Raw genomic sequence first — 26,493 nt, 5'->3', positions numbered from 1 at the left:
GGAGACTATTTATGAACCTACAACAATTTGTCGAGTTTGTTTAGGCGATAAAGGAAAAATGCATTTTTTGTTCAACGACAAGCAACTTGCTGAGATATTAGTTTCTTGTACTCAAATACAGGTAAAAGATAAAGGATAATGGATAGTTTATATCAATAATAAGAAATATAAGAATATAGCTGATGTATGTGATTTCATGTTGTATTAATTTTTGACGTCTTACCTTAGGTTATGGCGGACGACGGTTTGCCGGAACAGATATGTCACACATGTTTTGCACAATTGAATAAAACACTTAAGTTCATTCAAAAATGTCGCGATAGCGACACCGTTTTACGACAAAAAACACTATCTCCTAATAAAGACAACAAAACACATTTAAACACTATAAATTCCATTACCATCTCAAGTGTTTCCAGCTCAAACTCCACTGAAGAAATCATCTTGAAAACTGATCCTGGTGTTGACAAGAGCAAACAGAGTGAGCAACACACCAAAAAAAATTTAACAAAATGTCAAACAAATAAACACACATGTCCTCAGTGCAATAAAGAATTAAAAACATACTCTTCTCTTAAATATCACCTGCAGTTGCATTCTGATAAGAATACTTATTTGTGCAGCCAATGTGGTGCCAGTTTCAAAACCAAAAACTCATACGATGGCCACATGGCAACACATGAAAGCGAAAATCCTCATGAATGTGATATATGTGGTAAACGATACAGGCAGGCTGCTTCGTTGAGGAATCATAAAATGACCCACACAGGTAATAAACTATAATAATAATTATAATTTTTTTTATTAGTTTTCCTCTAATATTATTTTTCTTTTAGGTGAAAGACCTCACCTCTGTATGATATGTGGAAAAGGCTGTATACAAAAAAGTGACTTCAAAAAGCACATGTTAACACACACAAATGAAAAATCATACATCTGTAATATTTGTGGCCAGGGTTATCGGTTTTCTCATAACTTAAAACTACATTTAAGATCACACTCTGGTGAAAAACCGTATCCGTGCACAGTCTGCAATAAAAGGTATATAAATAATAAATACAATTATAATATTACTTAGTTCATCTTGATTTTCTTTATAGATTTTCTGCTAAAGATCAGTTAAAGCGCCACTCCTTAATACACTCTGGAGAAAAGCCTTATCAGTGTAACTTTTGTTCAAAATCCTTTAATCGTGCTAGCACTTTGGCAGTTCATAAAAAAATACACACAGGACAACGAGACCATATTTGTAATGTATGTGGGAAAGGTTTTATACAATCGCATTGTTTAGCAGCACATATGAATACTCATAAGAAAGGCGAATTGAACAAAAAAGGTAAATAAAAGCTAGGTCATTTTGGTACACTATATATATATATATAATATATATATATATATATATATATATATATAAATAATTATTGGATATGTTTTAGATCTGCCATCATCTGTGGATAAAATTAATGTGGCTGAAAGTATTGTAAGACTTGTGTTAGATAATAAACAAATTGAAGAAGTTAAAGCATTAGTTGATATAAATGAAATAGTTATAGAGCCAGATATGCACATAGCAATTTGAATACGATTTAGTATTAAAAAAAATTTTTGTACAGTATTTTAATTGTTTTTATATTAATTTAATAAAATCAAAATTTATTGTTAATTTATTTTAATTCAACTTATGATTTAATAATATATCAATTTACTATGAACAAATAATTTAATATTCAATACAATCTATTTTAAATGATTTATGAATATATATTGTCCTAATCTCCTACTCAAAGTTTGAAAAAAAAAATGACCATATGATCTTAAATAAAACGTCAAAAAATAAAAAAAAGAGATTTCTCACAGGAGATAATCTCTTAAATGCATTTACACCCAACATATTGTCTTAAAAAATGTATATTATTTTGATTGGCAATAAATCTATGCAAATAAAAATATATGTATATTGTCCTGCATAATAAATTAAAAATAGAAAAAAAACTGTTCTTTTGTATTAAATACAGGATATTGTATAAATAATATATGGCATAAATTTAATTTTTAAATAATGAATATTAAATGCAATTTTAAAATTCCTTTATAATTTATAAAAATTATTTTATATATTTTAACAATATTAAAAGCAAGAGGTATATCATATTGTGTAACTTGATGTATAAATATTTTCAATAACAAAATACCTTGCGAGAGTAATTGAAAAGCCTCTTATATAATATGAAAGTATCGTGCCAGTGTTTACTCAGTCTTATTGGCTTCCTGAGCTTCAAATTTAGGATATTTTTGTTCGACATCTTTCCATGATGTTTTGCTTTGAGATAAATCTCTTACGACATCGGCAATTTCAGACAACTAGAGGAAACAAAGTAATAAATTTATTATTATTATATATATATATATATATATATAAGTACTTACAGGTACTCTAACTTGTCCCATGCTGTCCCTTTCTCGTAACGTGACACTGTCAGTAGTCAACGTATCAAAATCAATAGTAATTCCTGTAAAGAAAAGTTTAAGAATATAAATATTAAGTTTAAATATGACAACATTTATATAAATTTCATTTGAACCTATACTGTTAGTGTTCAATATTGATGTAAGAATATAACATAAGTGAATTGAGGAAAAGTTATAATTAAACTTTTAAACAAGTTTTTTTTCAAATTTGACGCATATCTCATTTAAATTTTTTGAATGGGATGAAAGTCTTGAATTATCCCATTTATATGAGACCAACAATTAAAAGATTACGAGTGGAATTAATTAAAAATGAATTGTAAAATCCATACCATACAGTACATAATAGTTAATAGCAATTATATAATTTATAATTTTTTTTATTACCGTATGGAATTGCAATTTCATCAGTCCTAGCATATCTTCTGCCGATGGAGCCTGAAGAGTCGTCCACTTTATGAGACACATCCACTTTTGTCAGGGCACTCGCTGAAGAAACAAACATATATACATATATTAAATGTTTAAACTCATAATGTTGACTTCATATATAATTTAAAATACGTACATAATTGTTTAACATAAGGCACAAACTGTGCATTGCTACTCAAAGGAAGAACGGAGCACTTTAAGGGAGCGATGCATGCTGGCAGTGATAAGTAGCTTCTTTGTTCATCACCTTCTCGGGTGTTGAAGTTGTGCTCGAAGAGGGAGTACATTATTCGACCAATACCTAGAAGAAGAAATTATACATACAAAATATAAATACATATAATATATATATATATATATATATATATATATATCTACATATATATAAAAATAAGTCGGGTTTTCCTTCCTGACGATATAACTCCAGAAAGCACGAACCGATTTCGACAATTTTGCATTCGTTGGAAAAGTCTCGCAAAGCTCAGCAAGGTTTATAGCTAAGAAAATTAGTGGTGCATGGCATCGTGCCCTAATGCAAATTGCTGGAACTTCACGCACCGTAAATAAAAATTCGAGTAAAGACGTTAGTGAGAATTATCAGAATTATGCTTGCAATTAAGTCAACGAGCAATTCTTGCCGCAAAGAATAATGATGTACACGCACTGAATTTCACTATTCAATCAAAAATTGCTGGCGATTTGGTGACATACCAATAATTCTGACTGGTTTTCCGTTTGACTTCAAACAATTGCAATTTCCAATTCGCCTTGCGTTCGCAATAACAACTAACAAGTCGCAAGGCCAATCGCTTAGTGTTTGCGGGATAAATTTCAAATAAATTATTTAGAAAATCATTGTTTTTCACATGGGCAGTTATACATTGCCTGTTCACGAGTTGGAAAACGAATCCGCTTTGTTTGTGTTAACGTCAGACCAAAAAACAAAAAAATGTGGTTTACCAAAGAGCACTTCAATGAAACGGATAATTTGCGGATTCACTTTCATTTACTTAGAGAAGTTCAACTAAAAAACACTTCATTTTTGTAATCGAAATAAATTCATTACTATTGTGTAATATAATCAATTTTTTTCTTTTCAAATATAAAACAAACCAAAAATTTCTTCATCTTTCTCACGAAATCATCTGGTGGCGAAATGGAGTCCGTCGGGTTTGCTAGTATGTATATATATATATATATATATATACACATATATATATATACACCTATATATATATATGTATACACACACACATATATATATATATATATATATATATATATGTCTATAAATATTTACCAAATGATGGTTCAATAACAGAAGGCACGATATCCTCAACATGCACAGTTTTCGTTTCACTTTTAACCGAAACCATGTCTTTTGTAAGTGTTATTTCACTTGATGATGGTAAAGCAACTGTGTGTCCACTGAAAATATTTATTAAGCATTAAAAACTACAACACAATATCATGAAATTAATTATCTAATCCTATTTACCCGTTTGCGAGATTCTTTTCCATGGTCCTGAGTTCATCAAGACTTAAATTAGCCAAAAGATCTGTTATCGCCTTTGCATCTTTCTTGAAAGTTTTGCCTAATACTGATTTGTTTGGCACAGCTTCCACAACCTAAAAGAAAAATGATACATGAAATTGATAAATTACATATAAACAAAGCAAGGAATAATGTTATGATAACAGAATTCTAATTGGTGCAGTTATAACATTATTCTTTGCTTGTTTATATGTAAAATACGCCTGATCGCACAGCAAATAGTTAGACATTTTCATAATTTTCATTACCAAAAATAAGCATTAAAGAGCCTTGACAACGCTATTTTATGAACTCTGTTACGGCAGAATTACCCCATAAATGTATCAATTTCATGTTTATCTTACCTCAATACTTTTAGGCTGTGGTAAAGTCTTTTCGGCAGCCAGTTTGACACCGGTGGCTTTGTAATGTTGTGTCAGATCGTATGCAGATCTATCGGCACAACCAACACACTCCACCCAACCCTGAAATGAAAAGGCACATTAAATTCAATACACAATATTAATCATATTATTACTTACATAACTTGTGAGACACTCAGCATCCCAGCAATCGCATGCATAATGTGCCATTTCATTTCCCATATGTTGCCTGAACCTCAATCGAGTTGGATCGATACCAAGTTTATGCAAAAATTGTTGTATGCGAGCCATGAAGTAACCCAAAGTCTCATTGGCAACTAGACCCTAAAATAAAAGATACACAGATAATAAATATCTTATATATAAAAAATGAATCGCAAAATGTGTTGGTAAGCGCATAACTCTACAACGCCTGGACCAATTTGGTAAATTATTTTTTAAAATGTTCGTTCAAGTCCAAGAATGGTTCTTACGGCGAGAAAAATTCGAATAATCGTCGGGAAAACCCTAAAAACAGCCCTTTCCTTTTTCACATACAAATGTTTTCTAACCGGAACGTAGAATCAATTTGAGCTTTATTGCTATTATATAAAGTTCATATTAAATTACAAGTACTCACTGTATACTCCACCTAAACGATTATTCGGATTTTGATAAATCGTTCTGAAGCATGTTAAGGAAATTTTCTAGGATGTATGTAATTATAAAGTACTGAGATGTATGTGCAATATTGTAGAAATAAATGGGAAAAATTGCAAAAAACGACATGTCATTGTTTGCATTGAAAACAAATGAAAACTATCATCTGCCAGAAATTCCAATTTACTTATGAACCTAGACAATATTAGAATATGTATAATAAATTTATGATTATGAATAAGAAAAATGAAATGTCTACATTATTATTGCCAAAAAGCAGCTGAGATGTGCCAGAAATTAAAATAATATAAGATACAGTATATGTGTGGCAGATCGAATGATACACATATGAACAGAATTCGACAAATTAATTCACTTAAAACATGAAATTAAGTATTAATCAGGGCCGGTCCTACCTTTAATGCGATGCATGCGAAAAATACGAGTGCACGCCTTAGGGGGCGCCAACACAAGATTCGAATATTAAATTTTCAATATAGTTTTTTTTTCAATATATAATTTCTTTGCATCTTTTACTAATCTTTCGACAATATTTTTAAAATTCGTAAAAATATCACTTTATAAAAACAAATGGGAAAGTAAAGATGAATACATACAATTCGGACCTCACGATATCGATTAGGAGAAGTTTAAGATGCAATTTTGGATATATTAAATAATAATAAATTAAATTAATTTAATCCAACATGAAGTACCAGTGTTATAGTATGGTTATGGTTATGTTATACCGTTTAAAAGACTTCAATTTCCAAAATAGTGTGGGAATCGAGACTCAACATTTTATTTAAAGCAGTTCTACATTTAACATCGCGAATATTATAAATGTATATGCATTTTGGCGTGGAGAGTAATTTAAAAAACAATAATTATTATTTTTAGGTAAAGGGTAAATATTAGTATATTATATTAAAAAATTGTAGACATGGGTACAGGACAACGTCTGCCGGGTCATCTAGTATATATATATAATCAGATATATCATTTGATTCCATATTACTGACCTTTTTGACAGCTTCCCCGATTTTAACTCTTTCAGCACTCTTTCCATCCATCTGATTGCAAGCCGAATACAACACCATTTCAACTTCTGCAACATCAGAGAATTTTGGATGAGACTTATCGTTGGGGTCACAGAAATGTTCAATTTCAGCCATGGTGAATTCTCTGACACGGATCAGACCACTTCTGGGTGATATCTCATTCCGGAAAGCATTACCTGGAAAGAAAAAAATGTATTACTTTCAGAATTCTGGTGGATTTATCGATTTCTTTCAAATATTACCTAAAAATCAAAATCCATATTCATGAATATAAATAAGAAAAGTGTAATATCTACAATATTATTGCCGAAAACCAGCTGAGATGTGCAAGAAATTAAAATAATATAAGATACAGTATATGGTTTGGCAAGTGCAATTATATAATTCGGTTTAATAAATACGTCACAAAACGTCCGAAAATGCATATACATTATTTTTTTAAACTTATGCATGTTGTATTGTGCTTTACTTTACTAGATTATTTAAATACAAAAGAATATTTCTACTTGTTGAACAAATAAGAACTAGATTTAATGAATTAATTCACCGATTTCTTTCAAATATTACCTATTTGTGCAGCCGCAAATGGCAACTTTCCCTGATTAAATTCCAAAAGGCGCTTGAAGTTTACAAAAATGCCTTGAGCGGTTTCTGGTCTCAAAAAACTGCAAAAAAAATTATTGTTTTGCACTGAGTGCTATTCCAATACTTATTATATATGTATTTTATTTTTGTACCCTTTAACCAGGCCAGTAGGTCCAATTTGGGTTCCAAACATCAGATTGAATTCAATCGGTTCTGATAGAGGATTTTGGGTAAGTGGACTTTTGATGTCGAATTTTTTCATAACTGCTGCCATTTCGTTGGAGGTCATTCCGTCCAACTAAGGAAAAAAAGATTGATATAAAAACAAGGATTATTATATGTATTTCTATTTTTGAAGTAAAACTTCTAATGCTATATCCAAACGTGCGGAATGGGGAAAGAGACGAAAGGAGAATTTTCTAAAATATTGGTAAATTATCTGTAAATGCTGGAGTCGTTGGAAGTCGTCCAAAAGCATCCTAGGTTGTCTGAAAACAACCTAAATCGTCTGAAAACGTCCAAGGTCGTCTGGAATCACCCTAGATTATCTGACAACGACCTAGATCATCTGAAAACATCGAAAATTGCCTGAAAACTTCCTAAATGTTATAAAAACGTCGGAAATCATCTGAAAAGATCCTAGATTGTCAGAAAACAACCTAGTTTGTCTGAAAGCATCCTAGGTTATCTTAAAACAACTTAGATCGTATGAAAACGTCGAAAGTCACCCCAAAACGTTCTAGATGGTCTTAAATCGTCGAAAAACATCCTAGATTGCCATAAAATGTCCTAGGCCATCTGGAACCATAAACCGGGTTATCTGGAACCATAAACCGGATTATCTGGAAATGACCTAGATTTTCTGAAAACGTCGGAAGTCATCTAAAAATGTTCTAGGCAGTCTGAAAGCATCCTAGGTTATCTGAAAATGATCTAGATCGCTTTAAAGCATATTACATTTTCAAAAATGACCTGAATCGTCTGAAAACCTAATAGATTGCCTAAAAACGTCAGAAGTTATCGGAAAACATTCTATGCCGTCTGAAACCATCTTAGGTTGTCAGAAAACGTTCTAGATCATCTGAAAATGTTCTAGATGGTCTAAGAACGTCGGAAGTCATCTAAAAACGTTCTGGGCAGTCTGAAAATATTCTAGGTTATCTGAAAACGATCTAGATCGTCTGAAAGCATCCAAAGGTTGTAAGAAAATGACCTGAATCGTCTTAAAACGTAATAGATTGTCTAAAAACGTCGGAAGTCTTCTGAAAAAGTCTTAAAAGGAGAACCCGCGCGTTGCTCGTCTCGGATTTTGATGAAACTTGGCACAATGGTAGATTTGATGCCCAAACTGACTGTGGTAAAATATTAGAGGCCTATGAAAAGCGGTTTAATTATAAAAATTAATTAAAGTTTGCATTGTAGCAGCGCGCGGCATGCATAGCTTGCGATGTTTTTCCTTATCAACAGCAGATTGGCCGAGTGGCTATCGTCGTGGAATTCTAATTTTTGCTCCGGGGTTCAATTCCCGATTCAGATGTATTTTTTTATTTTTTTTATTTGGTATTTATAATTTCACGTGTAAATAATATCAAAATTTATTTGATTTTTCAATTAATTTTATATTTTTCGCTAAATATTCTATAATAAAGTCCTCCGTAATACCGGTAAATTTTTATTTTGATATTACTTATGAAACTTACGATCATATAAATGTTAAGTGATTCCTGAAACATTATTATTTTGTATTAATATCAGCAATAATACGGAAAAAGAGATATAATTTATTTCCATGTAAAAACTATATTCAAATTTACTATTATGAGGATGATACTTTGTACGTTTGACCAGCCCAAGAAATTAATATTAATATAAAAAATCCTTTTCGACCTATGACTTGAAAACATTAATAAAATTTATTCACTGCAGCACAATCTCCACGATCCCCACAATTGTAAATTTGAATATAGTTTTTACATGGAAATAAATTATATCTCTTTTTCCGTATTATTGCTGATATTAATACAAAATAATGTTTCAGGAATCACTTAACATTTATATGATCGTAAGTTTCATAAGTAATATCAAAATAAAAATTTACCGGTATTACGGAGGACTTTATTATAGAATATTTAGCGAAAAATATAAAATTAATTGAAAAATCAAATAAATTTTGATATTATTTACACGTGAAATTATAAATACCAAATAAAAAAAATAAAAAAAATACATCTGAATCGGGAATTGAACCCCGGAGCAAAAATTAGAATTCCACGACGATAGCCACTCGGCCAATCTGCTGTTGATAAGGAAAAACATCGCAAGCTATGCATGCCGCGCGCTGCTACAATGCAAACTTTAATTAATTTTTATAATTAAACCGCTTTTCATAGGCCTCTAATATTTTACCACAGTCAGTTTGGGCATCAAATCTACCATTGTGCCAAGTTTCATCAAAATCCGAGACGAGCAACGCGCGGGTTCTCCTTTTTAGGCCGTCTGAAAACATTCGAGGTTGTCTAAAAACGATCTAGACCGTTTGAAAAGATTCTAGGTTGTCAGAAAATACCCTAGATCGTCTGAAAACGCCCTAGATCATTGGAAGTCGTCTGAAAATGTCTTAGGCCTCCTGGAACCATCTTAGCTGAAAAGATTCTAGATTGTTGAAAGTCGTCTGAAAAGAACCTAGATCGTCTGAAAATGTCAGAAGTGGCCTGAAAACGTCCTAGATTGAAGGAAGTCGTCTGAAAATGTCCAAAACCATTTGGAATCATCCTAAGTTGTCTAAACACCAACTTGATCCTATACACAATAACTAGATCGTTTGAAAACTAACTAGATCTAGAAAAACTAACTGAGAAATAAATAACTAGATCCTCTGAAAACGACCTAGATCCAAGGTTTTTTGAAAACCTACAATATTTGGAAACATCCTAGGTTGTCTAAAAATTAACTAGATCGTCTAAGAACTACCTAGATCGTTCGAAAACTAACAAGATCGTCTGAAAACTAATAAGATCGTCTGAAAACTAAGTAGATCGTCTGAAAAAGATCTAGATCGTGCGAAAACGTCCTAAATTTTCTGAAAACCTATAACGTCCGGAAACATACTAGATTGCCTAAAAATGACCTAGATCCTCTAAAAACTAACTAGATCATCTAAAAACGACCCAGATCGTTCAAAAACTAACAAGATCGTCTGAAAACGTTCTAGATTGTCTAAAAATGTTGCAAATGGCCTGAAAATTATACAAATTATTCAGAAATTTTGTAAATTATCTAAAAATATTGTAAAATATTTACAAATATAAGAAATTGACCGAAAATTATGTAAATCATCTAAAAATATTGCAAATTATCTAAAAATGTTATCAATTGCCTGAAAATTATGTACATCTTCTTAGAATATTGTAGAATAAAAAATCTAACTGGAAATAGTACAGATGCAGCAATTTCCAAAAAAAAATTTGAAAGAAAACTGAAACATTTCGAATCTTCTTTATATTAGAATATTTGTCTTAACTATGATAATTAAAAGATGCGATTAATTGAGAATTATTAGTTCACCAAAAATAAAAATTACAAAGTTTAATTTCTCCTGCAAAAAGTGATTCCACGTGCTGCATTTTTTTATATAATAATTTATCAAAACTTAACTCAGTTACAATAAATGCATCAGTAATCATTGAAATTGTACTTGATGGTTACAATTAAAATTTATAAAATAAAAAAAAACACAAATTGTATTTTGTACAAGTCAAAAAAGTTCGAAAATGACCATAGCAATGTTTGCATTAAGTCATTTAATTAATAATGATCAATTTAAATTATTTTGTCACTATATATAAAAAATCTAAAATGTTTATCGATCGTTTATAATTATTACCTTAACTACGATATCAGTGCACTCCGCCTTAACAGCATCTGTAACCTTAGGATCACTCGAAACCTTTTCCAAATGAGCCTTGATCAGATGATCCAATCTGAAACATTCGCCAGTTTTCAAATCCTTCACCATCAAATCTGCAAAACGATCCACGTGTCCAGAAGCCCTGGGAAAAGAACGTTGTAAAAATAAATAATAGTCATATAGTTTTTTTGCTTTATAGATTTATAAGAGTCAATTTAAGAAATATTTGAGATATTTAAAATTTTATAAGAAAAGAAAATATAAATATAAATAAATATATTACTTGAGTACAGTTTCTGGTGTCAGGACAGAACAGTCGACTTCCAGCATTTGTTCTTCTAGGACGAAGAATTGGCGCCAGGCCGCCAACATGTTGGCTTTGAGGGCGCAACCCATTGGTCCGAAGTCGTATTGACCTAAAAAAAAAAAATTAAAAAAATTGAAATTTAATAACATAGAATCTGAAGAGAAAAAGTTAAAGAAATAAAAAAAAGATATAAGAAATAGATGTATATTAAAGATCTAACAAAACTCGAGTAGTAAAAGTATTTTATTATAGAATAAAGACATACTAATAAGATATGGCATTTTCTACTTAAAAATGTAAATTTTTGACATATTTGTGTAAAAACATATCAATTTTAAAAATGGTCTTTATAGTAGGGCATATCTCAGTATAGCATACCATCAGAATTTAAATATTCTAAGATATCCAAAATTATTTCAAAAAACGTTTTTCATATTCATGCTGCTGTCAATGCATTGTTCTCATAAAATTTTAAATATCTCAAATATTCGTTAAATAACTCACTATATATAGTATTTGTTTTTATGGAATCCATATTAAAAGAGAACATACTGAAATTCTAACACCCAAAAATATCCAAAACTATTTTTAATAAAATCTGAAACTTTCAACTCTTCACTTGACTTTAATTGGACAAACTCTCCTTCGTTAAAATGTATCTTCTTCGTAAAAATGTGAATATCAAAAATATTTGCGAGAAAACATATTAGTTTTAGTATTTGTATCTTTAGTAGACATTATGAAGTATAATATATTGAAATTACAACATTGTGAAAGAATCCTAAACTATTTAAAAAAAAATCAAACTTTTCTCTTTCACCTTGCACTTACATATATTGCTGCAAATGCATTTTTCTTGTAAAATTCTAAATATCTCAAATATTTGTTAGATAACTATCAGTTACATTATTTTTTTGTAATATAAGACATATTAAAGTATAACATACTAAAATTCCAACATTGTAAAATGTACAAAACTATTTTAAATAAAATTTCTTTCCTATCTTATTTCCTAAAAATATCAGAAATATTTGTGAGATAAAATATTACTGGGAAATGAATTCCAAGTAAAAATACTGTTCTTTTCTTTGAATTCAAGAAAAAAAATTCAAGAATCTGATAAAGCTGCAAAATATAAATACAAATCAAAAAACAAGAAAATATTAAAATCAAATTATTTTTTTTGAAATTTCATAGAAAATAAAATAATAATACAAATTTTAATTTTAATCTTTCAAGAGTAAAGTGAATTCTTTCAATTATAATTATTAATTGAATAAAAAATGCACAAATGTAATATTCTATGTGCTTTCTTTAAAGTTTTTGAAAAATTATGAAAAGAAATACAAATTATTCTTTGAGAAATAAACAAAGACTTTTTGGTTCACAAACATAAAATGTTAGTGTATATATACATAATTTAAATGTTTAATAATAAAATCATAAATTATTCCTTAAAAATGAAATTGTATTCAGAAATCTCCCATAATCAGTTCTAACTAAATTCATGTATGAGTATAATATAAAGCTTAATATTATTTGTATATAAGTATATATAAAGCTTAATATTATTTATTTGTATATATAAACTTTAAATTGTTAACTCGTTTTTTTTTTAATCTTTAATACTCATTTTAAACCGAAATAACCGGCGTTTCAAATCCACAATTTAATTTATTAGATCAAGAACATTAAAGGCATATAAAATCCATAAAAATATCATAAATAATATTAAAAATCTACTAAGTCATATATTCAATCATATTTTCCTTTTTCCAATGACTCACGCAAAATATATTTTTTACTATCACAAATTATAGCTATATAATATAAATATTTAACAAAGATCAAATTTTCAAATTGCTTTCAGATGATATAATTCTCAGATTAGAAAATAAAACAATAATGTTATTGCAAATGCAAAATTAAATAAATGAGCCATATCATAAAATAACAAATGTGAGTAATTTCACAAAACAAATAAATAAATTAAACAAGTGCAAAAATTAATAATACAAATGATACTAGGCATAGGCATATTTCAGTTATCACATTTACCTGATTTTATTTGAATGCTTTCGCTATATAATAATAATAATGATAAATGATATAGGATTGTTTTGTGAATATTTCCGCAATATAATAATCTCATGATTTTTAATAATGTGTTATCGTTTGATAATAATATTATATTATAATCGGAACGCGTAACTTGTTATGTCAACTATTAAATCTCCTTAGAGAAATGTTTACGAATAATTAGTGCAATTCGAGCAGAGGTTCTACAACCAAAAGAAAAGAAAAAGATTTTCTTTATATATTCAAAAGCAATCAAAACTTAACGAAATCTGACTTCTTAAAAAACGTGGCCGTAGATGGCAACCCAAATGGTTGCCTCATTTTTATGTGTTTTTTTATTCTCTTTATTGAATTACAATCTGTCTTTACAAAAGGGAAGACATTCAGTAATTTTAATGATAAATGAAATATTAAACATTAGATCTAAAAGGTTACACAGTAGTAAGCCTTTTCAATTTTGATATATTAAATTTAAATTTTGTGATTATATAGAGTAAACTTAAAAATAAAATAATCTATGAGGTAAAGACTCATTTCTATGTGATAAAAATTCTATTACTACAATTTTTGCAAGATTGATGATTTTGATGCAGCAGAAATAAAAATAAATTTTCACTTGAAAAAATATTGTCATGTATATTACAAGTGAAAATCAAAGTCACTACTGCTTGACATCAGGTTGTCCAAGACGAGTACCGAACCTAGAGCATCTGATAGAAGTCAAATTCTAATTAAATACAGTTTATTTATTTTCCGAAAAAAATCAAATTTTTTTAACAATATGGTAACAAAAATTGAGCTTTTCTTCAAGAAAAAGATTATAAGACTGATAATAAGAAAAAGTCGAATGATTTTCTTGCTAAATTCTTTAGCATACTATTTTTCCACAGATTTCCTGATGATGGAATAAAGCACGTTCCGAAACGTCGTAAGCAAATAAATAACCATCCCAAATCTTTGAGACAAATTGCTCGAACTTCCCGTACCGTAATTTGAAATTGAAATTATACAGTAGTTTAAAATTTTAAATTTTTAAACGTTACATAGAGTAAAGTTATAGTAATCGTCCAAAAATCGAAATTAAAATTTTTAATATTTTATTACAGTTTCAGAGATTTCTGAACATTTTGGCATATGTTGGATAAAATTGATGTCTTTCGTCCACGTTTTCGGGCGCACTGATCAACAGATTTAAATGGTTTAAAAAACATTCGATTCCTATTAATGGGGAATGTGCTGATTAGTTTTTGGCAAAGAAAGGTCCAGCCGTTACGGAGATACGGGAGAAAAAAGTGCAGAAAATAGAAATCAAGTTTTTGAGAGAACAGAGCATCCGATTTGAATGATTCAAAAAACATGAAATTCGGAATTTTATTTATAAAATAAGAATAATGAAACTTACAGTATTTATAACAATCTATTTCAAAGCACTTATTACTCCTCTAGTATTTCATTACGGTATGGAAAGTTCCAGCAATTTGCCTTAAGGCACGATGCCATACACTTCTAGTAACAATTTTTTTTTATATTTTTAGGCGATTTCATTTTTAGAGCAAGGACTATTTTCACTTGAAAAAATATTGCTATTAATGTTTCCAAGTGAAACTCGATGTCACTATACTTTTATCACCTGATTCGAAGACCATTTCTCTAACCACTAATCAATGGGGGAGCCCAATAAATGCGAATGAAAACAGTTTGTTTCGTTTGATAATATTTATTTTTTGAGAAATAATATGGTAAGAAAAAATTAAATAATTTTTCCCAAAAAAATTATTATAAAACTAAAAAGTGTATTTTTCTTATCATATTGCATTTCTCGACAGATTTTCTGATGATGGAATATAACACGATCCGAAACGTCGCGAGCAAATGAACAACTACTGGAACTTGACGTACTTTTTGAAAATTTTGACAAAATTAGATTTTTGAAAATTTTGAGCTTTGATTCTTTGAAGTATAACGATTATATATTATAAATCTTGATGCGGAACCCAAAGAAATGCAAACAAAATTTGTACTTATTATTAAAATCTCTATAAAATATCTGATAATTTGATATGCATATGTCTAATGATCATTTTTATCAAAATAGCATTTTTTCACTTCTTTACTGGATCTCCGAAAGCACTAGACTTGCCTTCCCAATAAATTCATCAGTTCTTAAATTTGTCAATACAAATAAAATGCTTTTTGAATTATTCAAATTGGACTCTTCGTTTTTTATCTTTATCTCCGAAATGACTAAAACCTGCCTTTGTCAAAAACTAATCAGCATGTCTCCTTAGCAATACAAATCGAATGTTTTTTAATTATTCAAATCGGTTGATCCGTGCTCCCGAAATCGTGGACGAAAATTCGTATCCGCACACACACGCACGCACATACATCCATTTTTTCTAAGGTATGCCAAAATATTCAGAAACCTCTAAAACGTGAAGATATATAAAAATTATTTCATTTTCGATTTTTTTGTGATTACTATAACTTGCCCTACGGGAAGTTAATTATTAAGTTTCATATAAGTCTTCGATTTTTTAAAAGAAATCCGTTCTTACTTAGTTGCGTACCTAATATACGAGTAAAATGCCTAAAATCTTATAGTTAAAGTTGACATATAATTCATAAAATTCAAAGATCCTTGAATATAACATAGGGATCATTGCCCGGCAAGCAAAAAGAAAATATTATGTATAAAATTTCAGTAAAGATCTAGCATCAAAATACCACAAAATTAAAAGTTAAACTTTATATACCCAAACTGAAACTTTTCAAAATAGAGATATGATGTCTATGGATGAAATATGCGTATTTAAAATATCTATCAACTGGTGCAAACACTTTTCTGATATCTCTAACCGTTTGCGAGATATTCTCTAAAAATCATTTGCTACTTTGTGCATATTTCAAATGCGTTTATTTCAAAAAATACTTAAATTGCGCTCAAAATATTTTAATAGCATTTTTCTAAGGTCATAAGGAGCCTATCTTGAAATATGGGCATCAAAAATTTTCCGAAGAAAATCCACAAAAGTCTTCAAGAATCTCACGAGACTATCTACCCAGTATCGTCCAAAAATATCTGTTAAGTGTGTCCACTATCCACTAAGTTTGAGAAGTGCTAAACAAAAATAACGAAATATCTGCACCGAGCGCACGTCCGTAAATGTTTTCCCATAATTAATCGAATCATTAGATTATAATTCCAAACAGAAATTTCGATACAAATTTCCGAAGAGAGAGCGAGAGCGAGATGAGAGTTTACCAGATATGAGACAGAATCGTGCGACACAAAGGCGGCTGGCTCTCGTCTTGTATAAAAGGAGCCCGGGTCGCTACGAACGCGTTAGTTCGAAGACGTCATTTAAACAAGTAATAAATATATTGATTTGGTGTTTTTCGAAATTTATTATTTAGTAGTTCGCGATGATGAAGAATAAGTTCACGACGACATTGTTGCTGCTTTTGCTCATGATGGCTTTGGTAAGTGGAAGATTTATTAGATAAATATAAATAATTTTATTAGTTTTTAACATATATAAGTTATTATATATAGTTAATACTAAATATTAAATTAAACTAATAAATATTTTATTAGTTTCTACATAAAAAAAATTCACATATTAAAATAACTGTTTATATCATAGAATTTTATATTATATTATATACATATATTTGTCATTTTGTACTTTATTTCTAGTGTTTGATATTTTAATATTTCTTGTGTTTGATATATTTTAATTTTTTTTGTTTTTCAAATTAAAGAAAACTTTGAAACGCGTGTACAAAATTTAAACTTTTTAAAAATACATAATTTTTTTTAATTACGAGGGTATTCCAAAAATCCTATTTTTTCCATATTTTCAAAGCGTGACTATTTAAAAATAAGTGTTCGAGAGATTTTTTTGAAGTTAAAATTATTCTACCGTGATGATCCTCTTCTGTTTCTTTCCTTTAAACGAGATTTTCTCAAAACTTTCTTTTACAAAACCGGACCTATTTAAAGCCTACCGGATACTTAAAATTTTCGGGGCCTAATTTTCAACTTTTATTTTTACTATTTAAAAAAAATCGAGAAACTCAAAAAATTGGTAAGAAATCGATCCCTTTTTTTCAAACAGTCTATATTTTGTCAAAAATTCATTTTTTAACTCAATCTCAGAACGATATCATTCCAATTTAATAATCTTTAATAATCAAATGTGAATCATAAATCAATCAATTTATCTCCAGAACATTAACAATAGTCATTTCATTTCGAATTCCCGTATAGTCACAGTCCAAACGCATTTGCAAATAATTCTGTGCGACATTTTCACTTATACTGTGCTTAGCTTGGCGGCATTTTCACATTTTTCAATTACACAGAGGCAGGTCCAGCTGTTTCAGAGATTTAAAGCAAAGAGTGCAGAGTAGAAATCGAGTTTTTGCGATCGCGCAGCATCCGATTTGAATGGTTCAAAGAACATTCAATTCGTAATGATGGGGAGAAGTGATAATTAGTTTTTGGCAAAGAAAGATGGAGCCGTTATGGAGATAAATGTGCAAAAAATGCTAGTTTTTGAGGCAACAGAGTATCCGATTTAAACAACTTTCTGCTTATGTTGAAGAAATGATTGTTTTTCGGAGAAAATATATATCAATTTTGTTTTTTATTCCCAAAAATATTTTTTTTTTTAATATCGAAAATAATTCGGATTTTCAAAATTTTTATTTGGTACGGGAAGTTCCAGCAATTTGAATTCACCAGTTGAAATCTGTTTAGGATTGTGCTTAAAAAATTTTGCTCTATTCTACAAATTGGTCAGTATAATTTGGCATTAATGGATCAAAAATTGTTTTTAATTTATTTTGTTTAAAATATTAGGACTGAGTACAGTTTAATAAGAAAGATGCATTTTAATAAAATTTGTAACAATATCTGTGAATCTTATAATATAAAAACAAATATATATAAATAAATTTATTCATAGTACTAAATATTCGTACAGCAGTAATTAAATTTACAATCCAAATAAAATATAAGTAATTCATAGATATTTCTGCTTTCTGCTTGTTAATATTTCATTGATCTTCATTACGTTTTCTATTATGAACAGTCACCTTGTGTCTCTTCAAGTTGTTCGATAGTGCAAATTCCTTATTGCATGTATCACATTTGAAAGGGCGTTCACCTGTATGAATACGCATGTGCCTATTCAAGACACTCGATTGTGAAAATGTCTTATTGCATATTACACATTTAAAAGAACGCTCTTTGGTATGAGTGACCATATGTGATTTTATATATTTTTTTTGTGAAAATGTCTTATTACATATTTCACATTTGAAAGGGCGTTCCCCTGTGTGAATACGCATGTGCCTATTCAAGTCACCCGATTGTAAAAAAGTCTTATTGCAAATTACACATTTAAAAGAACGCTCTTTGGTATGAGTGACCATGTGTATTTTCATACTACTTTTTTGTGTGAATGTCTGATTGCATATTTTGCATTTGAAAGGGCGTTCTCCTGAATGAATAAGCATATGTCTTGTCAAAGAGTTTTTTTCTTTCCACGTCTTATGACAGATTTTGCATTCGATAGGGCGTTCTGTGCTATGAGTAATCATGTGTCGTTGCAATTTTGATGAATGTTTAAATGTCTTATCGCATACATTGCATTTATTGTTTCCATTTTTGGCATTTCTAGGTATGTGGTCAACCATGGGCTCTTTCGAATAATTAGATTCTGAAAATGATCTATTACCAATTTCATATTCACAATCGGCTGTCTCAATTACCTCCTGTTTGATTCCTTCTTCAATAGTTACTTCGGAATTCATAAATCTTTCCAGACAAGTTTCATCATTTTCTAAACATGATTCAGACTTAACAATACCTTCAAAATCACATTCATTTTCAAGTTTTACGTCTTCTATTGAAAGTTCTAGTGGCTCAATTTTAATTTTCTGATCATTCATAATTGTTTCTTCAGACATTTTCACTGTGTATGGTATCTTTTTCAAATATCTCAAATATTATAATGAATCTAAATATACTTGCATTCGTTGTAGAAAATTTTTCAGCTCCATAAATCTTAAAATGATATTAACACTTTACACGCTTTTTTATCTATAACACGGTTATGGTCGTTCGGAATTCAAGTTGACATTTCGAGCATAGAGCATCTTTTGATAAAGACGCGATCAGAAGGATTCTTAGTTAGGGGACATATTGTAGTCGCAAATTTGGCGCTAGTGAGCCGATGAAAACGTATTGTCAAATGTTTTATGCTGGTGACTAAGAAACGTCCCTAGATAAAAAAGCATAAAAACTGACGGAAACGTCAGTGTTATTAATTTTCCGTAGGGTAAGTTATAGTAATAGCAAAAAAATCGAAAATCAAAATCTTTATATATCTTTACGTTTCAGAGGTTTCTGAATATTTTGGCATACCTTAGAAAAAATGGATGATGTGTGTGTGTGTATATGTGTTCGGATACAAATTTCGGCGATGATTTCGCGAACACGGATGAAGCGATTTGAATAATTCAAAAAACATTCGATTCGTATTGATAAGGAGACGTGCTGATTAGTTTTTGACAAAGGCAGATCCAGCCGCTTCGAAAATATGGGGCAAAAGTGCCAAAAACGGTAACTCAGTTTATAAAAGAACGGAGCGTCCGATTTGAATAATTCAAAAACATTTTACTTGTATTAACAAGATGAAGAACTGATTAAATTTTTGGGAAAGGCAGGTCTAGCAGTTATGGACTCTCAATAAAAATAAGTTAAAAAAAAATGCCATTTGGCGGTCAAAAATGTTTATTGGACATTTGTACACCAAATTATCAGGTGTACATATCGGAGGTATGAAAAGCAAAGGGTGTAAAAACGATTATGCAGTTTTTGAGAGAACGGATCATCCGATTAGATTAATTCAGAAAACATTCTGAGTGAGCAGACGGTGTGCAAAAAATGCATTTACAGAAAATTTAGTAATTTTGAAATTTTTCAAAAAAAAATCAAAATTTCAAAAAATTCAACATTTCAAAAAAAAAAAACTAAATTTAAAAAAAAATAAAAAAATATAAAAATTAAAAAAAAAAACGATTTTGAAAACATTTCTGAATTATCAAAAATATCTAATTTAAAAAAAATGGATTCTTGTAAATGTACTCATAAGTTGTTCATAAAATACGCTTGTCAACACAAGCAGAAAGTTTTTTAGATCATTCAAATCCGATACTCTTTGCTCCATATTTCCGTAACGACTGGACCTGCTTTTGCCAAAAACTAATCAACACATCTCCCTACCAATAGAAATCGAATGTTTTTTGAACTATTCGATCCGGTTGATCCGTGCGCCCGAAAAGTTGTATCCATACATACATAGATACACACACACACACATCCATTTAGTTTCTGAGGTATGCCAGTAAAATGTTCAGAAATCTTCAAAACGTCGAGAAATGCAAAAATATTCATTTTCAATTTTCGGCCCATTCGATTTTCGGTAACTACCCTACGAGAAGTTAATAAATGAATAAGAATTCTAACTTTGCAATTCACTAAATTATATTTTAATTTTGGTATAATAAAGAAAAAAAAAAGAAACTCAAATATACATACAATTATAAACAAAGTACATTGCACAGACTACACATACACATACATACGCATATACCTATTTTAAATAATATGGTAGAACAATTTATTATTAATTAATGTGTTAGATCTATTAATTGTATTTTTTTTAAACTTATATTATGTGTGGTGTTGTAAAGACTTGCAATCAGTTCGTTTGGATGGTTATTTTTTAATTTGACATGTAACTAGGACTTATATCCATATTCATCGGTAAAAAAATTCATTGGAAAACATACGAGGTCTGTTCAAAAAGTTTTCGTAATTTTCGTTTTTTCAAAAAAATATTTATTTATTCGTCTACATTAATGTGGTCCCCTTCAAAGTAGTCCCCCCCAGATATAATACACTTATGCCAGCGTTTTTTCCAATTTTCGAAGCACCCTTGATATTCACTTTTTGATATGTCCTTGAGCACTCTCAGCGATTCGGCCTTTATTTCTTCAATCGAGGAAAACCGCCGTCCTTTCATGGGTCTCTTCAACTTTGGGAATAGGAAAAAGTCACACGGAGCCATATCTGGTGAATTTTTGCACTTTGCAACACTTTATTTCATTTTTTACGCAAAATTTAAATACAAATTCTTTGACTTTTCAATTCTTCCATTGTAAAAATCGCCGAGCTCAGAAAAACACGTCGAACCTTAGCGACTACCACAGACAAAGTAAACAGTGAATATAGCTGAAAATTTCATCATACTTTAGGGGCATGTATACCAACACAATAAAAAAAAAATTTGACAATCAGACACTCCAGACCCGCGAAATTTAATTATTAGTAATTCCGGGTACATTTTGAACACACCTCGTATGTCTCACACCCACACCCAATACAGACAACTTTCTTTTTACTTTGTAAACCTGTGTTAACAATAAAATAAATATTTTATTATTTTTTCTCCTAGTTGAGCTTAGACAGCACCCAGGCCCGGCGCTCTCGACGCCACCGCCATCCCCTGCGCAAACTGCTCCAAAAACAAGACTACGCCTCCTCCGCCAGCGTCGAATCCGGCAGCGTCGAATCATCCGAATCGGGAGAACTACAGCCGAAATACCGAACCAAGAAATACAGTCGACTCCATCGCCAAACCACCAACATGTCGTCTAAGGAAACCACCGACTCCATGGAGGTCACATCTACTATTAACACTACCATAACAACTGCAGGGACAACCACCACGACGGCGACTACGCCAATATCTAGTACTCCGGGGAAGGAGATTAATACAATCCGTACAAGAACAAATTTGGTGACTATGGTAAATGATACACCCAAGGGTTTACCAGAACCTAACGAGCCATCGAGTATATACGCAGACACTTTGTATTACAAAAAGAAGCCCTCGGCTTTCAAAAACAACGCCATTTACTTCGAAGTAGGCCCGGAGTACACCTTCGACAAACGTATGGACGTGGATGAGGTCAAGTTGCACCTGTACAACCCCAAAATGAAAAAACCCAAAAAATTCAACCCCAGGGTTTTGGATTTGCATTACCAATCCAGAGGTGATCGTTTGAACACAACATCTGTAACTAAGCCTTTGCCATACTCCTTCGAAAGAAAACAACTTTTGCTCAATATGGAGAGGAACGCCAATAAGAATGAGAATAGGAAAGTGCACGGATTTAGAGTCGTTCCAGACAACAAGAATTTTGTATGAAATTGGCATTAGCTTGGTTTACTTAGACTCTGTGAGTACTTTAAATTTACATTTCATCAAACTTGATGTTCTCATAGTAATAATTAATAGATATACAGTATAGGTAAATAGGTATAAATAGGTTGCAAACACGGCCGCTTTGACGTTGCATTAATTTTAATTCTTTCAGCATATCATAGATGTCGCAACCAACCGTAGCACGTAAATATACCCTTAAGGGGGTATTCTAGTGTAGAGCGATGAATTTTAGATCATTTTTAAAGTGTCGTAAAAGAAAGCAATAAATGTTTTTACTATCCATTTTTTACCACTTATTTATTAATATTATTAAAATACAAAACAAAAATTAAAAAGTAAAAAAGTTAAAAATTGTAAAATCTGGCAGCTGATAAAGTGGGTGGTCTCAAAAAATTGGCACCTCGGTTTTGACATGATTTTAGCCCTCCTAACCATCGGAAATGCAAAAAATAAAAAAAAATGTCAATCTACAATGATGTCGCAATCGCCCAAACTAGCGATGAATAAAAAAAATTCTTTTGACAAATTGGCGACTGTTTGAAAAAAAAAGTATGTTTTTCACTTTTTTTGAGTTTCTCGAATTTTTTAAAAATAGTAAAAATTGGAATTTGTGGATAATCCTAGTTCAGGCTATAGATAGGTCTATAAACAAGACTCTCTGAATATTTCAAGTAAATCTCGAGAAATCGTGTCAACAGTATTGAAAAAGTCTGTTCTGAGAAAAACGCTTTTAAAGTTTTGCGTGAAGCCAAACCAGTATGGAGACCGAGTCAGTAAAATGCCTATATCCCCGAAAATAATACAAATTTACAAAAACCTTCTCATACCCATATTTCGGGATAGTTAAACTTTGAAAATATGAAATTAAAAAAATCGATTTTTTTGAATTTCTACACTAGAATACCCCCTTAAAGGTTCAAATCCAAGATTTATTATAAATATACTATACAGAAAAGATGAAACTGATTAATTTGACTAAATGAAATAAAAACAAAATACACGCGTATAAAATATATTCTCAACAAAATCACAAATATGTAAAAAATACTATATCTAGAGAGAATGTTTTAAACATATATAAACAAATATAAATAGATGGCAAACACGGCCGCTTTGAAATTATATCAATTTTAATCCATTCAGCATATCATAGATGTCGCCACCATAACCGTAGCACGTAAATTTACCCTTAGGTTCAATTCTAGATAAGATTTATTATAAATATATAATGTAGAAAAGATACTCCTGATCAATTTGACCAAATGAAAAGGAAATTCTCAATAAAATCACAAGTATCTTGTAAAAAATACATAAGGAAAAATTAAAGATTTCTTTCATTAAAAAAACTTGTACTTGAACATTTAAATTACGTGACTGTGTTTTAAAACAAACTATGAATTTGAAGCACACTAGCTCCATCTGTGATATGCTGAAAGCACTCATACAGAGTAAACCGAATTTGTTCTATCTTTATATACAGTCAACCCTCCGACAACTTACTTTTATTTTATACTTTAATTTCAAGCCTATTACAGCCTATAAGTATATTTTTGCAATAAGTTTAGATGATAAACATGCAATTTTTTATATCAAAGCTGGGTACAAAGACTTCGTATTCATCAAAAAACGAATAAAATGTTTTTTGAATCATACCAATCGGACACCCCGTTCTCTCAAAAACTGAATTACCTTTGGCACTTTTTGCCCCGTATCTTCGAAATGGCTGGACGTGCCTGTTTCAAAAACTAATCAGCACGTCTCCCCATCAATACAAATAGAATGGTTATTGAATCATTCAAATCGGTTGATCCATGCTCCCAAAATCGTCGGGGATCATCATTTTAGTTAGTGTAATCGTCCAAAAATCGAAATTGAAATTTTTTGCATTTCTTCACGTTTTGAAGGTTTCTGAACATTTTGGCATACCTCAGAAAAAATAGATGTGTGTGAGTGAGTGTGTATGTAAGTATGAATACAATGTTTCGTCCACGTTTTCGGGCGCACGGATCAACCGCTTTGAATGGTTCAAAAAACATTCGATTCCTATTGTTAGTTAGATGTGCTGATTAGTTTTTGGCAAAGACACGTCCAGCCGTTATGGAGATACAAAGCAAAGAGTGCAGAAAATAGAAATCGAGTTTTTGAAAGAACGAAGCATCCGATTTAAATGATCGAAAAAACATTCAATTCGTATTGATGAGGAGAAGTGGTGATTAGATTTTGGCAAAGGCAGGTCCAGCCGTTTCGGAAACACGGAGCAAAATGTGCAGAAAATGGCATTTTTTGAGAGAAATAAGCATCCGATTTGAATGATTCATAAAAACTTTATGCGAAAATAATTATTAATATCGAAAATAATTCAGATTTTCAAAATTTTATTTCGGTACGGGAAGTTCCAGCAATTTCCGGCCTCAACGATGCCATACGCCACAAGTTTTCAATTTCATTTTAGATTTTTTTGTGATTACTATTAACATTTTAATGTGTCAAATATTTTAACGTAACTTTTTGGTCTTGAGCACTGTTGTTTAGTTTACGATACCTGAATATAATTTTAAAGTATGCATTATTTAATTGTTATATAATGTAAATTGTTTTCAATTCAAATTCAACATTTTTATTTGTATTACGTGGATAAAAACTCATGGGTTAAAAGGCCAACTGGACAATAGTAAAATTAATAAATATAAAACGAGTACGGAAAATTCCTTCTATTGGAAAACTTAAAGCAACAGGTTTCAGAAAAGTTACAAAAGTCATTTAATAGAACTAATATGCAAGATACAATTTCTGATGAAATTTCCATTTATCGATTATCATTACACAATATAAAGTCTAGTAGCAATCAGCCCCTTCACTATAGAAATGACACTGCTATACAAGACAGCAAGCTGGCTAAGTATTTTTTTACAAAGCATATTTAAAGATTTTCCATTCATCATCGATGAGAGTCTATTTCAAAATTAAAAATTACACTTTTAAAGTATTAAACCCCACAATAGCAAATTTGAATTCCCAATAATTTTATTCAGGCTGATAAATACTGAAACAAATATCAATAGGCCGTAGTAAAAGACTTAAAATCAATTCAAAGAAAAATTTTGAATGATAGATTTATAAGTTAGATAAATCATTTTCCTTTCGTTTATATTTATTAGGCAGATTACACAACAAGTTTTTAATTTTGTTGGGCTAAATAAAAAAAAAATTCACTGTACCTCATTCTATTTTATATTTTTTCAACTAATTTTTACTGTGCATAGTTTAAGTTTTAATTACTTTAAGCAACAAGTATCTCTAAGCATTACTTTTAATTATTATAAATAAAAAGGTGACGGTTCCAACAAAAAAAAATATTATCATAAGTCAAAAAGCCACTTACCAGCAATGCCTCCATAAATAGCAAACGACTGATCATAGAAGAATCTTCTTTTCAACAAATCTTCCATTTTGGAACGATCAAACGTTGCTACTTGTGGTTGTAGACTCAATTCCTTTTCTTCAAGGGCTTTCTTGCGTGCTAACAATTCCACTACAGCTTTTTTCACATCTATTTGTGGTGCTCCACTTGATTTCAGTTCACGCACCAAATCACCCTTGGGGAAAAGAAATATAAATATAAAAAAACTGATGTATGTATAGTATTTATATTAGATTTAGTTATATGTAAGATAAGCAAATAAATGTGTTAAAACAATGTGTGGCTATTATTACTTGTTCTTTAACGCTGGCTCGCAAAGGTGCCAAAATTTCTTCAGCTTTAGGATCCATGATTTGTTGTAGTAGTTGCAA

The 26,493-nt window shown here is 30.3% G+C and overlaps 2 protein-coding genes across 2 annotated transcripts; one reads left to right on the top strand and one right to left on the bottom strand.

The window, feature by feature from the left end:
* Window positions 1-1,579, top strand: LOC113367785 (zinc finger protein OZF-like). Its single transcript, XM_026609365.1, has 5 exons — window positions 1-121; window positions 229-769; window positions 837-1,041; window positions 1,101-1,336; window positions 1,437-1,579. Exons 1-5 carry the CDS (start codon window positions 59-61, stop codon window positions 1,577-1,579), a joined length of 1,188 nt encoding a protein of 395 aa, XP_026465150.1. The 5' UTR covers window positions 1-58.
* A 622-nt stretch (window positions 1,580-2,201) lies between these two features.
* LOC113365680 (glycine--tRNA ligase-like) lies at window positions 2,202-26,482 on the bottom strand. Its single transcript, XM_026607195.1, has 15 exons — window positions 26,416-26,482; window positions 26,084-26,297; window positions 11,294-11,426; window positions 10,987-11,152; window positions 7,256-7,401; window positions 7,086-7,183; window positions 6,480-6,694; window positions 4,978-5,142; window positions 4,801-4,920; window positions 4,400-4,530; window positions 4,202-4,329; window positions 3,034-3,202; window positions 2,857-2,954; window positions 2,428-2,510; window positions 2,202-2,361 (listed from the first exon to the last, which is right to left on the bottom strand). Exons 1-15 carry the CDS (start codon window positions 26,470-26,472, stop codon window positions 2,248-2,250), a joined length of 2,037 nt encoding a protein of 678 aa, XP_026462980.1. The 5' UTR covers window positions 26,473-26,482; the 3' UTR covers window positions 2,202-2,247.
* Between the last annotated feature and the right edge of the window lie 11 nt (window positions 26,483-26,493).

The sequence above is a fragment of the Ctenocephalides felis genome, unplaced genomic scaffold, assembly GCF_003426905.1.
Source record: "Ctenocephalides felis isolate EL2017-DRISC unplaced genomic scaffold, ASM342690v1 CF-g0.4_SCAFFOLD_01170, whole genome shotgun sequence".
Classification (NCBI taxonomy): domain Eukaryota; kingdom Metazoa; phylum Arthropoda; class Insecta; order Siphonaptera; family Pulicidae; genus Ctenocephalides; species Ctenocephalides felis.
Note: the sequence above shows the minus strand (reverse complement) of the source record. Positions and strands in the feature narration are given on the sequence as shown.

What these genes read in the sequence shown, in the direction of transcription:
- LOC113367785 (XM_026609365.1), top strand. Translation starts at nt 59, where the DNA reads ATGCATTTTTTGTTCAACGACAAGCAACTTGCTGAGATATTAGTTTCT. An exon ending in TTTCTTGTACTCAAATACAG is followed by an intron (nt 122 to 228) that starts GTAAAAGATAAA and finishes GTCTTACCTTAG; the next exon opens with GTTATGGCGGACGACGGTTT. An exon ending in TCATAAAATGACCCACACAG is followed by an intron (nt 770 to 836) that starts GTAATAAACTAT and finishes TTTTTCTTTTAG; the next exon opens with GTGAAAGACCTCACCTCTGT.
- LOC113365680 (XM_026607195.1), bottom strand. Translation starts at nt 26,472, where the DNA reads ATGGATCCTAAAGCTGAAGAAATTTTGGCACCTTTGCGAGCCAGCGTT. An exon ending in GAGCCAGCGTTAAAGAACAA is followed by an intron (nt 26,298 to 26,415) that starts GTAATAATAGCC and finishes CTTTTCCCCAAG; the next exon opens with GGTGATTTGGTGCGTGAACT. An exon ending in TATTTATGGAGGCATTGCTG is followed by an intron (nt 11,427 to 26,083) that starts GTAAGTGGCTTT and finishes TTTTTTTTTTAG; the next exon opens with GTCAATACGACTTCGGACCA.